This window comes from Neodiprion pinetum, chromosome 1 (genome assembly GCF_021155775.2).
Source record: "Neodiprion pinetum isolate iyNeoPine1 chromosome 1, iyNeoPine1.2, whole genome shotgun sequence".
Taxonomy (NCBI): domain Eukaryota; kingdom Metazoa; phylum Arthropoda; class Insecta; order Hymenoptera; family Diprionidae; genus Neodiprion; species Neodiprion pinetum.
This window is the reverse complement of record NC_060232.1, coordinates 32,249,718-32,266,933: the sequence shown is the minus strand read 5'-3', so window position 1 is coordinate 32,266,933 and position 17,216 is coordinate 32,249,718. Positions and strand designations below refer to the sequence as shown.

At 41.7% G+C, this 17,216-nt stretch overlaps 1 protein-coding gene across 4 annotated transcripts; it reads right to left on the bottom strand.

Annotated features, from left to right (window-relative positions):
• Window positions 1-12,025: 12,025 nt before the first annotated feature.
• LOC124210690 (uncharacterized) lies at window positions 12,026-16,422 on the bottom strand. Of its 4 annotated transcripts, none has more exons than XM_046608926.2 (7): window positions 16,138-16,219; window positions 15,902-16,057; window positions 15,292-15,441; window positions 14,506-14,666; window positions 14,301-14,403; window positions 12,568-13,010; window positions 12,026-12,365 (listed from the first exon to the last, which is right to left on the bottom strand). In XM_046608926.2, the coding sequence occupies exons 2-7, from the start codon at window positions 16,050-16,052 to the stop codon at window positions 12,147-12,149; spliced, it is 1,227 nt and encodes a 408-aa protein (XP_046464882.1). In that variant the 5' UTR covers window positions 16,053-16,057; window positions 16,138-16,219; the 3' UTR covers window positions 12,026-12,146. The 4 variants fall into 4 exon arrangements, with proteins under 4 accessions (XP_046464882.1, XP_046464884.1, XP_046464883.1 ...); XM_046608928.2 differs by having other exon boundaries at window positions 15,902-16,012; window positions 16,138-16,209; XM_046608927.2 differs by having other exon boundaries at window positions 15,902-16,053; window positions 16,138-16,202.
• Between the last annotated feature and the right edge of the window lie 794 nt (window positions 16,423-17,216).

Sequence of the window (17,216 nt, the reverse complement as noted above, 5' to 3'; positions counted from 1 at the left end):
CAGCTGAAAAATGTCGAAAACACAGGTTTTCGTTTTTTGGCTGTGACTTTCGATCCGTTGCTCGCATCGTATCCGGACTGCGCACAATCGATTTCTCTCGCAAAATATTGTCGGAATAGTGCCACAAAGATCTCATCTCGGCACTCTTCAAAAACGCTTAAATTTTAGAGAAAAATGCAAAGGGGTTAGCCTTACTTTTTTTTCGGCCGAAAAATTTCAGGTCTCAGATTCGATTTGTATGACCCTTACCTGACTAATTGGACCACCAGGAACTCAGAAAACGCAGCGAAAAGAGCGTGAGATCAACAGGAGAGAAAAGGCAAGCGAAAAAGCACCTGCTGAAAAATGTCGAAAACACAGGTTTTCGTTTTTTGGCTGTAACTTTCGATCCGTTGCTCGCATCGTATCCGCACTGCGCCCAATCGATTTTTCTCGCAAAATCACGTCGGAATAGTGCCACGAAGATCTCATTTCAGCACTTTTCAAAATCGCTTAAATTTTCGTGAAAAATGCAAAGGGGTTAGCCTTACTTTTTTTTCGGCCGAAAAATTTTAGGTCTCAGATTCGATCTGTATAACCCTTTTCTGACTAATTGGACCACCAGGAACTCAGAAAACGCAGCGAAAAGAGCGTGAGATCAACAGGAGAGAAAAGGCAAGCGAAAAAGCACCTGCTGAAAAATGTCGAAAACACAGGTTTTCGTTTTTTGGCTGTAACTTTCGATCCGTTGCTTGCATCGTATCCGCACTGCGCCCAATCGATTTTTCTCGCAAAATATCGTCGGAATAGTGCCACAAAGATCTCATCTCAGCACTTTTCAAAATCGCTCAAATTTTCGAGAAAAATGCAAAGGGGTTAGCCTTACTTTTTTTTCGGCCGAAAAATTTTAGGTCTTAGATTCGATTTGTATGACCCTTTCCTGACTCATTGGACCACCAGGAACTCAGAAAACGCAGCGAAAAGAGCGTGAGATCAACAGGAGAGAAAAGGCAAGCGAAAAAGCACCTGCTGAAAAATGTCGAAAACACAGGTTTTCGTTTTTTGGCTGTAACTTTCGATCCGTTGCTTGCATCGTATCCGCACTGCGCCCGATCGATTTTTCTCGCAAAATAACGTCGGAATAGTGCCACGAAGATCTCATTTCAGCACTTTTCAAAATCGCTCAAATTTTCGAGAAAAATGCAAAGGGGTTAGCCTTACTTTTTTTTCGGCCGAAAAATTTTAGGTCTCAGATTCGATTTTTATGACCCTTTTCTGACTAATTGGACGACCAGGAACTCAGAAAACGCAGCGAAAAGAGCGTGAGATCAACAGGAGAGAAAAGGCTAGCGAAAAAGCACCTGCTGAAAAATGTCGAAAACACAGGTTTTCGTATTTTTGGCTGTAACTTTCGATCCGTTGCTCGCATCGTATCTGGACTGCGCCCAATCGATTTCTCTCGCAAAATATCGTCGGAATAGTGCCACAAAGATCTCATCTCAGCACTTTTCAAAATCGCTCAAATTTTCGAGAAAAATGCAAAGGGGTTAGCCTTACTTTTTTTTCGGCCGAAAAATTTTAGGTCTCAGATTCGATTTGTATGACCCTTTCCTGACTCATTGGACCACCAGGAACTCAGAAAACGCAGCGAAAAGAGCGTGAGATCAACAGGAGAGAAAAGGCTAGCGAAAAAGCACCTGCTGAAAAATGTCGAAAACACAGGTTTTCGTATTTTTGGCTGTAACTTTCGATCCGTTGCTCGCATCGTATCTGGACTGCGCCCAATCGATTTCTCTCGCAAAATATCGTCGGAATAGTGCCACAAAGATCTCATCTTAGCACTTTTCAAAATCGCTTAAATTCTCGAGTAAAATGCAAAGGGGTTAGCCTTACTTTTTTTTCGGCCGAAAAATTTTAGGTCTCAGATTCGATTTGTATGACCCTATCCTGACTCATTGGACCACCAGGAACTCAGAAAACGCAGCGAAAAGAGCGTGAGATCAACAGGAGAGGAAAGGCAAGCGAAAAAGCACCTGCTGAAAAATGTCGAAAACACAGGTTTTCGTTTTTTGGCTGTAACTTTCGATCCGTTGCTCGCATCGTATCCGGACTGCGCACAATCGATTTCTCTCGCAAAATATTGTCGGAATAGTGCCACAAAGATTTCATTTTAGCACTTTTCAAAATCGCTCAAATTTTCGAGAAAAATGCAAAGGGGTTAGCCTTACTTTTTTTTCGGCCGAAAAATTTTAGGTCTCAGATTCGATTTGTATAACCCTTTTCTGACTAATTGGACCACCAGGAACTCAGAAAACGCAGCGAAAAGAGCGTGAGATCAACAGGAGAGAACAGGCAAGCGAAAAAGCACCAGCTGAAAAATGTCGAAAACACAGGTTTTCGTTTTTTGGCTGTGACTTTCGATCCGTTGCTCGCATCGTATCCGGACTGCGCACAATCGATTTCTCTCGCAAAATATTGTCGGAATAGTGCCACAAAGATCTCATCTCGGCACTCTTCAAAAACGCTTAAATTTTAGAGAAAAATGCAAAGGGGTTAGCCTTACTTTTTTTTCGGCCGAAAAATTTCAGGTCTCAGATTCGATTTGTATGACCCTTACCTGACTAATTGGACCACCAGGAACTCAGAAAACGCAGCGAAAAGAGCGTGAGATAAACAGGAGAGAAAAGGCAAGCGAAAAAGCACCTGCTGAAAAATGTCGAAAACACAGGTTTTCGTTTTTTGGCTGTAACTTTCGATCCGTTGCTCGCATCGTATCCGCACTGCGCCCAATCGATTTTTCTCGCAAAATCACGTCGGAATAGTGCCACGAAGATCTCATTTCAGCACTTTTCAAAATCGCTTAAATTTTCGTGAAAAATGCAAAGGGGTTAGCCTTACTTTTTTTTCGGCCGAAAAATTTTAGGTCTCAGATTCGATCTGTATAACCCTTTTCTGACTAATTGGACCACCAGGAACTCAGAAAACGCAGCGAAAAGAGCGTGAGATCAACAGGAGAGAAAAGGCAAGCGAAAAAGCACCTGCTGAAAAATGTCGAAAACACAGGTTTTCGTTTTTTGGCTGTGACTTTCGATCCGTTGCTCGCATCGTATCCGGACTGCGCACAATCGATTTCTCTCGCAAAATATTGTCGGAATAGTGCCACAAAGATCTCATCTCGGCACTCTTCAAAAACGCTTAAATTTTAGAGAAAAATGCAAAGGGGTTAGCCTTACTTTTTTTTCGGCCGAAAAATTTTAGGTCTCAGATTCAATTTGTATGACCCTTTCCAGACTAATTGGACCACCAGGAACTCAGAAAACGCAGCGAAACGAGCGTGAGATCAACAGGAGAGAAAAGGCAAGCGAAAAAGCACCTGCTGAAAAATGTCGAAAACACAGGTTTTCGTTTTTTGGCTGTAACTTTCGATCCGTTGCTCGCATCGTATCCGGACTGCGCACAATCGATTTCCCTCGCAAAATATCGTCGGAATAGTGCTACAAAGATCTCATTACAGCACTTTTCAAAATCGCTCAAATTTTCGAGAAAAATGCAAAGGGGTTAGCCTTACTTTTTTTTCGGCCGAAAAATTTTAGGTCTTAGATTCGATTTGTATGACCCTTTCCTGACTCATTGGACCACCAGGAACTCAGAAAACGCAGCGAAAAGAGCGTGAGATCAACAGGAGAGAAAAGGCAAGCGAAAAAGCACCTGCTGAAAAATGTCGAAAACACAGGTTTTCGTTTTTTGGCTGTAACTTTCGATCCGTTGCTCGCATCGTATCCGCACTGCGCCCAATCGATTTTTCTCGCAAAATAACTTCGGAATAGTGCCACGAAGATCTCATCTCAGCACTTTTCAAAATCGCCCAAATTTTCGAGAAAAATGCAAAGGCGTTAGCCTTACTTTTTTTTCGGCCGAAAAATTTTAGGTCTCAGATTCGATTTGTATAACCCTTTCCTGACTAATTGGACCACCAGGAACTCAGAAAACGCAGCGAAAAGAGCGTGAGATCAACAGGAGAGAAAAGGCAAGCGAAAAAGCACCTGCTGAAAAATGTCGAAAACACTGGTTCTCGTTTTTTGGCTGTAACTTTCGATCCGTTGCTCGCATCGTATCCGCACTGCGCCTAATCGATTTCTCTCGCAAAATAACGTCGGAATAGTGCCACGAAGATCTCATTTCAGCACTTTTCAAAATCGCTTAAATTTTCGAGAAAAATGCAAAGAGGTTAGCCTTACTTTTTTTTCGGCCGAAAAATTTTAGGTCTCAGATTCGATCTGTATAACCCTTTTCTGACTAATTGGACCACCAGGAACTCAGAAAACGCAGCGAAAAGAGCGTGAGATCAACAGGAGAGAAAAGGCAAGCGAAAAAGCACCTGCTGAAAAATGTCGAAAACACAGGTTTTCGTTTTTTGGCTGTGACTTTCGATCCGTTGCTCGCATCGTATCCGGACTGCGCACAATCGATTTCTCTCGCAAAATATTGTCGGAATAGTGCCACAAAGATCTCATCTCGGCACTCTTCAAAAACGCTTAAATTTTAGAGAAAAATGCAAAGGGGTTAGCCTTACTTTTTTTTCGGCCGAAAAATTTTAGGTCTCAGATTCGATTTGTATAACCCTTTTCTGACTAATTGGACCACCAGGAACTCAGAAAACGCAGCGAAAAGAGCGTGAGATCAACAGGAGAGAAAAGGCAAGCGAAAAAGCACCTGCTGAAAAATGTCGAAAACACGGGTTTTCGTTTTTTGGCTGTAACTTTCGATCCGTTGCTCGCATCGTATCCGGACTGCGCCCAATCGATTTTTCTCGCAAAATATCGTCGGAATAGTGCCACAAAGATCTCATCTCAGCACTTTTCAAAATCGCTTAAATTTTCGAGAAAAATGCAAAGGGGTTAGCCTTGCTTTTTTTTCGGCCGAAAAATTTTAGGTCTCAGATTCGATTTGTATGACCCTTACCTGACTAATTGGACCACCAAGAACTCAGAAAACGCAGCGAAAAGAGCGTGAGATCAACAGGAGAGAAAAGGCAAGCGAAAAAGCACCTGCTGAAAAATGTCGAAAACACAGGTTTTCGTTTTTTGGCTGTAACTTTCGATCCGTTGCTCGCATCGTATCCGCACTGCGCCCAATCGATTTTTCTCGCAAAATCACGTCGGAATAGTGCCACGAAGATCTCATTTCAGCACTTTTCAAAATCGCTTAAATTTTCGAGAAAAATGCAAAGGGGTTAGCCTTACTTTTTTTTCGGCCGAAAAATTTTAGGTCTCAGATTCGATTTGTATGACCCTTACCTGACTAATTGGACCACCAGGAACTCAGAAAACGCAGCGAAAAGAGCGTGAGATCAACAGGAGAGAAAAGGCAAGCGAAAAAGCACCTGCTGAAAAATGTCGAAAACACAGGTTTTCGTTTTTTGGCTGTAACTTCCGATCCGTTGCTCGCATCGTATCCGCACTGCGCCCAATCGATTTTTCTCGCAAAATAACTTCGGAATAGTGCCACGAAGATCTCATTTCAGCACTTTTCAAAATCGCCCAAATTTTCGAGAAAAATGCAAAGGGGTTAGCCTTACTTTTTTTTCGGCCGAAAAATTTTAGGTCTCAGATTCGATTTGTATAACCCTTTCCTGACTAATTGGACCACCAGGAACTCAGAAAACGCAGCGAAAAGAGCGTGAGATCAACAGGAGAGAAAAGGCAAGCGAAAAAGCACCTGCTGAAAAATGTCGAAAACACTGGTTCTCGTTTTTTGGCTGTAACTTTCGATCCGTTGCTCGCATCGTATCCGCACTGCGCCTAATCGATTTCTCTCGCAAAATAACGTCGGAATAGTGCCACGAAGATCTCATTTCAGCACTTTTCAAAATCGCTTAAATTTTCGAGAAAAATGCAAAGGGGTTAGCCTTACTTTTTTTTCGGCCGAAAAATTTTAGGTCTTAGATTCGATTTGTATGACCCTTTCCTGACTCATTGGACCACCAGGAACTCAGAAAACGCAGCGAAAAGAGCGTGAGATCAACAGGAGAGAAAAGGCAAGCGAAAAAGCACCTGCTGAAAAATGTCGAAAACACAGGTTTTCGTTTTTTGGCTGTAACTTTCGATCCGTTGCTTGCATCGTATCCGCACTGCGCCCGATCGATTTTTCTCGCCAAATAACGTCGGAATAGTGCCACGAAGATCTCATTTCAGCACTTTTCAAAATCGCTCAAATTTTCGAGAAAAATGCAAAGGGGTTAGCCTTACTTTTTTTTCGGCCGAAAAATTTTAGGTCTCAGATTCGATTTTTATGACCCTTTTCTGACTAATTGGACGACCAGGAACTCAGAAAACGCAGCGAAAAGAGCGTGAGATCAACAGGAGAGAAAAGGCTAGCGAAAAAGCACCTGCTGAAAAATGTCGAAAACACAGGTTTTCGTATTTTTGGCTGTAACTTTCGATCCGTTGCTCGCATCGTATCTGGACTGCGCCCAATCGATTTCTCTCGCAAAATATCGTCGGAATAGTGCCACAAAGATCTCATCTCAGCACTTTTCAAAATCGCTCAAATTTTCGAGAAAAATGCAAAGGGGTTAGCCTTACTTTTTTTTCGGCCGAAAAATTTTAGGTCTTAGATTCGATTTGTATGACCCTTTCCTGACTCATTGGACCACCAGGAACTCAGAAAACGCAGCGAAAAGAGCGTGAGATCAACAGGAGAGAAAAGGCAAGCGAAAAAGCACCTGCTGAAAAATGTCGAAAACACAGGTTTTCGTTTTTTGGCTGTAACTTTCGATCCGTTGCTTGCATCGTATCCGCACTGCGCCCGATCGATTTTTCTCGCAAAATAACGTCGGAATAGTGCCACGAAGATCTCATTTCAGCACTTTTCAAAATCGCTCAAATTTTCGAGAAAAATGCAAAGGGGTTAGCCTTACTTTTTTTTCGGCCGAAAAATTTTAGGTCTCAGATTCGATTTTTATGACCCTTTTCTGACTAATTGGACGACCAGGAACTCAGAAAACGCAGCGAAAAGAGCGTGAGATCAACAGGAGAGAAAAGGCTAGCGAAAAAGCACCTGCTGAAAAATGTCGAAAACACAGGTTTTCGTATTTTTGGCTGTAACTTTCGATCCGTTGCTCGCATCGTATCTGGACTGCGCCCAATCGATTTCTCTCGCAAAATATCGTCGGAATAGTGCCACAAAGATCTCATCTTAGCACTTTTCAAAATCGCTTAAATTCTCGAGTAAAATGCAAAGGGGTTAGCCTTACTTTTTTTTCGGCCGAAAAATTTTAGGTCTCAGATTCGATTTGTATGACCCTATCCTGACTCATTGGACCACCAGGAACTCAGAAAACGCAGCGAAAAGAGCGTGAGATCAACAGGAGAGGAAAGGCAAGCGAAAAAGCACCTGCTGAAAAATGTCGAAAACACAGGTTTTCGTTTTTTGGCTGTAACTTTCGATCCGTTGCTCGCATCGTATCCGGACTGCGCACAATCGATTTCTCTCGCAAAATATTGTCGGAATAGTGCCACAAAGATTTCATTTTAGCACTTTTCAAAATCGCTCAAATTTTCGAGAAAAATGCAAAGGGGTTAGCCTTACTTTTTTTTCGGCCGAAAAATTTTAGGTCTCAGATTCGATTTGTATAACCCTTTTCTGACTAATTGGACCACCAGGAACTCAGAAAACGCAGCGAAAAGAGCGTGAGATCAACAGGAGAGAACAGGCAAGCGAAAAAGCACCAGCTGAAAAATGTCGAAAACACAGGTTTTCGTTTTTTGGCTGTGACTTTCGATCCGTTGCTCGCATCGTATCCGGACTGCGCACAATCGATTTCTCTCGCAAAATATTGTCGGAATAGTGCCACAAAGATCTCATCTCGGCACTCTTCAAAAACGCTTAAATTTTAGAGAAAAATGCAAAGGGGTTAGCCTTACTTTTTTTTCGGCCGAAAAATTTCAGGTCTCAGATTCGATTTGTATGACCCTTACCTGACTAATTGGACCACCAGGAACTCAGAAAACGCAGCGAAAAGAGCGTGAGATCAACAGGAGAGAAAAGGCAAGCGAAAAAGCACCTGCTGAAAAATGTCGAAAACACAGGTTTTCGTTTTTTGGCTGTAACTTTCGATCCGTTGCTCGCATCGTATCCGCACTGCGCCCAATCGATTTTTCTCGCAAAATCACGTCGGAATAGTGCCACGAAGATCTCATTTCAGCACTTTTCAAAATCGCTTAAATTTTCGTGAAAAATGCAAAGGGGTTAGCCTTACTTTTTTTTCGGCCGAAAAATTTTAGGTCTCAGATTCGATCTGTATAACCCTTTTCTGACTAATTGGACCACCAGGAACTCAGAAAACGCAGCGAAAAGAGCGTGAGATCAACAGGAGAGAAAAGGCAAGCGAAAAAGCACCTGCTGAAAAATGTCGAAAACACAGGTTTTCGTTTTTTGGCTGTAACTTTCGATCCGTTGCTCGCATCGTATCCGGACTGCGCACAATCGATTTCCCTCGCAAAATATCGTCGGAATAGTGCTACAAAGATCTCATTACAGCACTTTTCAAAATCGCTCAAATTTTCGAGAAAAATGCAAAGGGGTTAGCCTTACTTTTTTTTCGGCCGAAAAATTTTAGGTCTTAGATTCGATTTGTATGACCCTTTCCTGACTCATTGGACCACCAGGAACTCAGAAAACGCAGCGAAAAGAGCGTGAGATCAACAGGAGAGAAAAGGCAAGCGAAAAAGCACCTGCTGAAAAATGTCGAAAACACAGGTTTTCGTTTTTTGGCTGTAACTTTCGATCCGTTGCTCGCATCGTATCCGCACTGCGCCCAATCGATTTTTCTCGCAAAATAACTTCGGAATAGTGCCACGAAGATCTCATCTCAGCACTTTTCAAAATCGCCCAAATTTTCGAGAAAAATGCAAAGGCGTTAGCCTTACTTTTTTTTCGGCCGAAAAATTTTAGGTCTCAGATTCGATTTGTATAACCCTTTCCTGACTAATTGGACCACCAGGAACTCAGAAAACGCAGCGAAAAGAGCGTGAGATCAACAGGAGAGAAAAGGCAAGCGAAAAAGCACCTGCTGAAAAATGTCGAAAACACTGGTTCTCGTTTTTTGGCTGTAACTTTCGATCCGTTGCTCGCATCGTATCCGCACTGCGCCTAATCGATTTCTCTCGCAAAATAACGTCGGAATAGTGCCACGAAGATCTCATTTCAGCACTTTTCAAAATCGCTTAAATTTTCGAGAAAAATGCAAAGAGGTTAGCCTTACTTTTTTTTCGGCCGAAAAATTTTAGGTCTCAGATTCGATCTGTATAACCCTTTTCTGACTAATTGGACCACCAGGAACTCAGAAAACGCAGCGAAAAGAGCGTGAGATCAACAGGAGAGAAAAGGCAAGCAAAAAAGCACCTGCTGAAAAATGTCGAAAACACAGGTTTTCGTTTTTTGGCTGTGACTTTCGATCCGTTGCTCGCATCGTATCCGGACTGCGCACAATCGATTTCTCTCGCAAAATATTGTCGGAATAGTGCCACAAAGATCTCATCTCGGCACTCTTCAAAAACGCTTAAATTTTAGAGAAAAATGCAAAGGGGTTAGCCTTACTTTTTTTTCGGCCGAAAAATTTTAGGTCTCAGATTCGATTTGTATAACCCTTTTCTGACTAATTGGACCACCAGGAACTCAGAAAACGCAGCGAAAAGAGCGTGAGATCAACAGGAGAGAAAAGGCAAGCGAAAAAGCACCTGCTGAAAAATGTCGAAAACACGGGTTTTCGTTTTTTGGCTGTAACTTTCGATCCGTTGCTCGCATCGTATCCGGACTGCGCCCAATCGATTTTTCTCGCAAAATATCGTCGGAATAGTGCCACAAAGATCTCATCTCAGCACTTTTCAAAATCGCTTAAATTTTCGAGAAAAATGCAAAGGGGTTAGCGTTGCTTTTTTTTCGGCCGAAAAATTTTAGGTCTCAGATTCGATTTGTATGACCCTTACCTGACTAATTGGACCACCAAGAACTCAGAAAACGCAGCGAAAAGAGCGTGAGATCAACAGGAGAGAAAAGGCAAGCGAAAAAGCACCTGCTGAAAAATGTCGAAAACACAGGTTTTCGTTTTTTGGCTGTAACTTTCGATCCGTTGCTCGCATCGTATCCGCACTGCGCCCAATCGATTTTTCTCGCAAAATCACGTCGGAATAGTGCCACGAAGATCTCATTTCAGCACTTTTCAAAATCGCTTAAATTTTCGAGAAAAATGCAAAGGGGTTAGCCTTACTTTTTTTTCGGCCGAAAAATTTTAGGTCTCAGATTCGATTTGTATGACCCTTACCTGACTAATTGGACCACCAGGAACTCAGAAAACGCAGCGAAAAGAGCGTGAGATCAACAGGAGAGAAAAGGCAAGCGAAAAAGCACCTGCTGAAAAATGTCGAAAACACAGGTTTTCGTTTTTAGGCTGTAACTTCCGATCCGTTGCTCGCATCGTATCCGCACTGCGCCCAATCGATTTTTCTCGCAAAATAACTTCGGAATAGTGCCACGAAGATCTCATTTCAGCACTTTTCAAAATCGCCCAAATTTTCGAGAAAAATGCAAAGGGGTTAGCCTTACTTTTTTTTCGGCCGAAAAATTTTAGGTCTCAGATTCGATTTGTATAACCCTTTCCTGACTAATTGGACCACCAGGAACTCAGAAAACGCAGCGAAAAGAGCGTGAGATCAACAGGAGAGAAAAGGCAAGCGAAAAAGCACCTGCTGAAAAATGTCGAAAACACTGGTTCTCGTTTTTTGGCTGTAACTTTCGATCCGTTGCTCGCATCGTATCCGCACTGCGTCTAATCGATTTCTCTCGCAAAATAACGTCGGAATAGTGCCACGAAGATCTCATTTCAGCACTTTTCAAAATCGCTTAAATTTTCGAGAAAAATGCAAAGGGGTTAGCCTTACTTTTTTTTCGGCCGAAAAATTTTAGGTCTCAGATTCGATCTGTATAACCCCTTTCTGACTAATTGGACCACCAGGAACTCAGAAAACGCAGCGAAAAGAGCGTGAGATCAACAGGAGAGAAAAGGCAAGCGAAAAAGCACCTGCTGAAAAATGTCGAAAACACAGGTTTTCGTTTTTTGGCTGTGACTTTCGATCCGTTGCTCGCATCGTATCCGGACTGCGCACAATCGATTTCTCTCGCAAAATATTGTCGGAATAGTGCCACAAAGATCTCATCTCGGCACTCTTCAAAAACGCTTAAATTTTAGAGAAAAATGCAAAGGGGTTAGCCTTACTTTTTTTTCGGCCGAAAAATTTTAGGTCTCAGATTCGATTTGTATGACCCTTTCCTGACTAATTGGACCACCAGGAACTCAGAAAACGCAGCGAAAAGAGCGTGAGATCAACAGGAGAGAAAAGGCAAGCGAAAAAGCACCTGCTGAAAAATGTCGAAAACACAGGTTTTCGTTTTTTGGCTGTAACTTTCGATCCGTTGCTCGCATCGTATCCGGACTGCGCACAATCGATTTCTCTCGCAAAATATCGTCGGAATAGTGCCACAAAGATTTCATTTTAGCACTTTTCAAAATCGCTCAAATTTTCGAGAAAAATGCAAAGGGGTTAGCCTTACTTTTTTTTCGGCCGAAAAATTTTAGGTCTCAGATTCGATTTGTATGACCCTTACCTGACTAATTGGACCACCAGGAGCTCAGAAAACGCAGCGAAAAGAGCGTGAGATCAACAGGAGAGAAAAGGCAAGCGAAAAAGCACCTGCTGAAAAATGTCGAAAACACAGGTTTTCGTTCTTTGGCTGTAACTTTCGATCCGTTGCTCGCATCGTATTCGGACAGCGCCCAATAGATTTCTCTTCCAAAATTACGTCGGAATAGTGCGCTAATAAATCCACTCACTGCTAGAGACTCTAACGTTTCCCTCAGAAATCTGTCAATGCGATTTTGTATAGATATTGTCGTGCCTAAAATTATCGACAATCGAATACTCGTTTCCAATTCGAACGCTGTGGATGTCGCGAGAAATCAAAGTATGTATCTTCAAGAATCAGTAAATTAATAAATAAATAAATATTTTTATTTATACATAGAAAGTACGCGATTATCAGTCAATAGCGTCGAATTTAGATGCCTCCACACGTTGCGATGTGCATCTCTTCTGACTTCATTTGGTTTATCAAGGCCCACATGGCAGCTGCTCGTAACTTAGACACATGCCCACGTTGTTTTCGGATGAGAGACCGTTGTCCTCGCCGGGACCAAAAGCTACTCGAATGTGAAATGGTGTCGCTGATGTTTCCACTCGACAGTTTCCCTCGTCGTCCAACTCGCTCTGGTTGCACAACGAATTTCCACAGTGTTCCAGATCACAAATACCGGCACCGTCGTTTCCAGGCTGAAAAATGAAACAAGCTGAACGTACGAACGTAGAAGTCATCTTCAGCTTCTACCGAAAAGAGTAGAAGACAAGATATGTTCCTCCTTAGGAGGTGATAAGTGTAAGGTAATTGTCGCAGCCATAATATCGAATTCACTAATTCCATTCAGAAAGTTCAATTCAGATCTTGACTAAAAGATGATTGCTCAATGGAGCTCACCGTGATGAATTCTTCGAAGTCGCAAGGAATCAATACGCGATCTCTGCATCGCGATGCGCTTTCAAAAACGGGAGCACCAGTTCCGGAGCCTTCGCCTTGCACCACCTGACCCTCCAGTCCCCCCATATTTGATGCTGGTCCGGTTGATCGGGGAGGACCGATGCGGAAAGAGTCCGTTGCGCAGGGAGCATAGGAAATGCTGCACATGCCTCGCTCCTGACGGACACACAGAAGATGATCTTGGCTAGCCAGGTACCGCCCGTTAGGTAGGTAGTTTAGGGTGCGTAACGTCCCTCTGGGAGTAACGTGGTACTGGAGACATCCGGCGGGAGCCCTTTGCTCGAAACCGACCTGCGTGATCCGCATCTCCCACATCCTTGACTCCAACGAAGATGGTAGCCGGAAGTTCAACGTTATCGGACCATCGTCGACGTCGACGTAAACTTAGAAGGGTGAATAATTGTTAGGAGAGAGCTGTACACATGTTCGCACTACGGGTATTCGAATAGCATAGTTGAAAGTCATTGCAGCAAGGTTCTGACCTCTTCAAATCCAGTCAAGTAAAAATCGTCGCTGCTCAAACGGCCATTCGGAAATGTCAGGCTTATGGCTTTTTTCTTTGGTCTAACCAGCAGTTAACTTTTTTCCAAAACACTCAATTCTCCGATGCTGGAATCGTATTCAATCTCCTCAACACGATTTTTCAACTAAGTGACAAGAAATATCAAACTAATGACTTTTTCCCTGGGGAATGAGACGGTTACTTGGTGTCGACTAGCTTGTATATATATTATAGGTCACGGAGAGCACGCGAAACGTTGAATGTGAAATATTGAATGTTAAATCTGACACGGTTACGGCTCGTCAATGGAACACGGCACCATACCGTCTAAAAATAATTTTCTTTACAGCGGTGAATTCGATGCACACCAAAGTTAACCAATTTCAATTGGCCATTGCAGTGTGCAGCGTTACAAGTTCGTTAATTATTATTTCGTGAATTTAGTCGGATATTTTCACGGGAAGACGGCTAAGCAATCTAAACGGTGAATAAAAATCTCGAAGCACTGGATATTGTTTCTACATTACAAAATCTGATGACTTTTAATTGCAAAATAAATCTTAAGTACGAGGAGGCCGTACTACACGTAGTGTAATCAGTAAGACTTTAAATAAAAAAATCTGCCGACTTATGTAATCAAGATGCAGCAGGTTTTGTTGGTTTGACAAAGAAGTGAAAAAAATTGTCCAGAACATTAGAAAACGGGTCGATTAAGTTTCAATTGTTTGCGATATTATCACATGCATCTGGTAATATAACCAAGGAATATACCAATGTCCCGATTGAATTTCATTCACGTCGAGTTTTACATGTAGGATTGAGAGGGGAGGACAACCGAATAAATTCCCGATGGGCTGGTTTTCGGAACGGTGACATCTGTGCCCCTTTTTTATTCGTCGAACCAGTGAAACGTTGGCTGCTACAGCACATCCTTTGTGGAATAAAAAAAAATTGTGCTCGTTCTTGAAACCGCGCTGACGTTGTTTATGTGGGTAAAAAAATCTGTGTAATTATATTTGCATACGATAGATTCTCAATCCAATTGTACCCATACACCGACCTACTATCAAAACGACGCACTTCTTCAACACATATCTTTATATCTGGATGGAATTTATGCGTATATGTCGGTATCCACGCCTACATAAATGGAATAATAAAAGCTTCTCACTGTGTTGACCGCTGTTCCAACCGCAGAGATTCAGGCTTCCGATGCCGGTCCGGATCTCCATTATGTCTGCGTCACAGATACCGGTTCTCCGGTTGGGCTGGCCCTGAGAACCATCAAGTATGTATGCCATCAAGGGTTTGCTTTAGTTTCATAAACAAGAAGAAAATTTTTGTCGTAGGTTAGTAATTGTAATATAGTTTCTTACGATATTAAAGTGTAAAAAATCGATCCGTAGCTGGCTGACTTGAGGATCTATCTTTTTAACGGTCAACGAACAGTTCATTGACTGGTTAATCAAGTTCGGGAATCCCGGGCTCGTGACGTAGGTTAAATTATTTTGAACCTCTTCGCCACAGCTTGTTGTAACTATAACATAAAAGAGTTGTTGAGGAAAGAAGGTTTACATTGTAAAATACCAAACGAACGTATATAAATCGGTGACACCGTTAAAGCAGCGATAGTTTATACCAAAGAAATGTCCTTTGCTACCCATCTTTATTACGGAAAGATAGCGAGCTTCAGCAAGCCTTAAGTGTTCGGAAGAACTGTGTAAAAATTCAAGCTCTCTCGTGAACTTGTATGGTAACACAAGATACCGTTCGCGACAGGGCAGCAAGACGAATTCGACAGATAAAACTGTTTCAATTAATAGAGCCAAAAAGGTGATCCAAACTAAATACTCATTTATTGTATACTTTATTTTCATATTATCCATTGTAAGAATAGTGCAACTGTATTTGTAACAGTCGATAAGGCCAAGTGTTGATTGACTAGTCTATAATATCTTGATATTTATCCTAGAAACAAGTTTGGCAACTTTCAGTCTCATTGTCAGTTATTTACCGCTATTCATTTGTCTGTTGCTTGTTTTTCGATTTTCCAATAATTCCAGAGCTGGATATTGGCTTGAACGGGATCTGAACACGTCGATATACATACCTATGTATATTGTAGGTATTTACGTGATATCAAATAACTTTTGGTTACTTACAAATACAGCAAACCCCAAAACCAAGGGCACATGGGCCATGGGATTTTCCCTGCTGAATGCGACACTCGTAGGTGTTCATGCAGATGCCGACCCTGCGCTTGTCTTCGGACAAACATTCCTCTTCGACAGGTATAGGAAAAAAATTCAATACTAAAAAAAAAAGAACATTTTGACGTTATGATTACGAATTTACTGTCATTCAGACTTCCACTTACTTAAAAGTTAAGACTGTCAAGTAATAAGAATATTGAAAAATTACTTTCACAACATTCTGCTTACTCTACACAGTTGACCCTCATATTCTCAGCTGATTCACATTGACATACTAAGAGAAATACTTTTGGGATTTAAACGCATCAGCAGTCTGTACAGTAATTATGTGAGTAATTATGTGATAGAATAAATTTGTAATAATCGTCGATCAATCCCTACTTACTACTGAATACATTTACATCATTCTCTTGCAAAGTAATGGACCTTCAAGCTTTAGAACTGCTCTTTCCGAGAAGCGATTTCAAAAACCCTCTAGGATATTAAAATACTACCAGAACCAATAAACACAATATTCGCATGTTCCAAATGTTTATTAGACAAAAAGATAGCTACTCACCACGTGCGTCTCGACCACCGCCGTCGTAGAGATCAAATGTGTTGAGAGGTAGACTTGGAGTGAGAGGCCAAAAGTCAAAAATCGGCCACGCGAACGTAGATGCGAAAAGTTCTAACATCAAAAATACCCCGGTACCGGAAATGTTACTCATACTTCCTTAACAATAAAAAGTAACTGACGTAAAATATATTAGGTATTTAATTATATTAAGTTGCGGAATAATCAATGTAAAACACCTGTCGCGTTGCAAAAGTCAGTCAAACGGCTCTTCGCTCACTTTGCCCACGCTCGAAGCGATTCAGCGACGTTCAAGGTCTCCCGCGAACCCGGAAGACGATCCGCAAACTAGGTGAACATTCCCCCCCATTTCTCCATTCCCTCTCCTTCGGCAGTATTGCATACATAGAAGCGTTGTAACGCGATGATATATCATTTCCCGAAGTAATCAGACTCGCAAGATTGAAGAAAAGGCCTTCTACGGGAGGTGCAGCCCAGCGGCTGGGCAATCGAGGGATTTCTCAGAATTCTATAATTTTTCAGAGTGAAGAATCGTATCTCCAATACAATGTAAGACAATAATTAAATACATATAATTCTTTGGTGAACAAGAGGTATCCAATCGTTGCAGAGGATCATTTCCACATAACTACAGATGATAGGCATTACTTTCAGAATTTTGGAAACTTTTGATGCCAGTACAAAATGTATACTTGGTGTAAGGGCATATGTTTCTAGACAAGAATGCTGATGGGCAGTGAACAATTCCAACATATTTCCAAAATATCATGGTTAAAAATTAAATAATTTACAGATAACCAGGATCTCCATAACATTCAGTGGTTTTTCTGGTTGTTTTTAATTGTCAATGAAAATTACGTGAGCAAAGTACAGTGTTTATTTCTCCTGGATTAGCTGTGCGCGGTACTTGTTATTTTCAAAGTGGATTTGAAATTAGATCACATCTTCAGTATGGGTGATTTTAATCACGAGTGGTTGTAGACGGTCGTTACTACCGGCCGCATGCATTCACTTTCTTTTGTAGACGGATTTTCATTCGCCCTAAGACCAACTGCTGAGAACCAAAGTAAATATCTCATGAGTCGCCATCCCGTAAAAGTTAACCAAAACAACATTTTTAGATCGGAGCATATTCCATCAAACTGATAAAACTAGTCCAACAAACGATACTTATCGTTATAGATATAATCGCGAACGCGTGGCTTAACGACCAAAATAAGATAAGGAAATCGATTAGGTGGTATATACATATGTATAGCATACATCTTAATATTACATATGTGTATTCTGTTGCGCG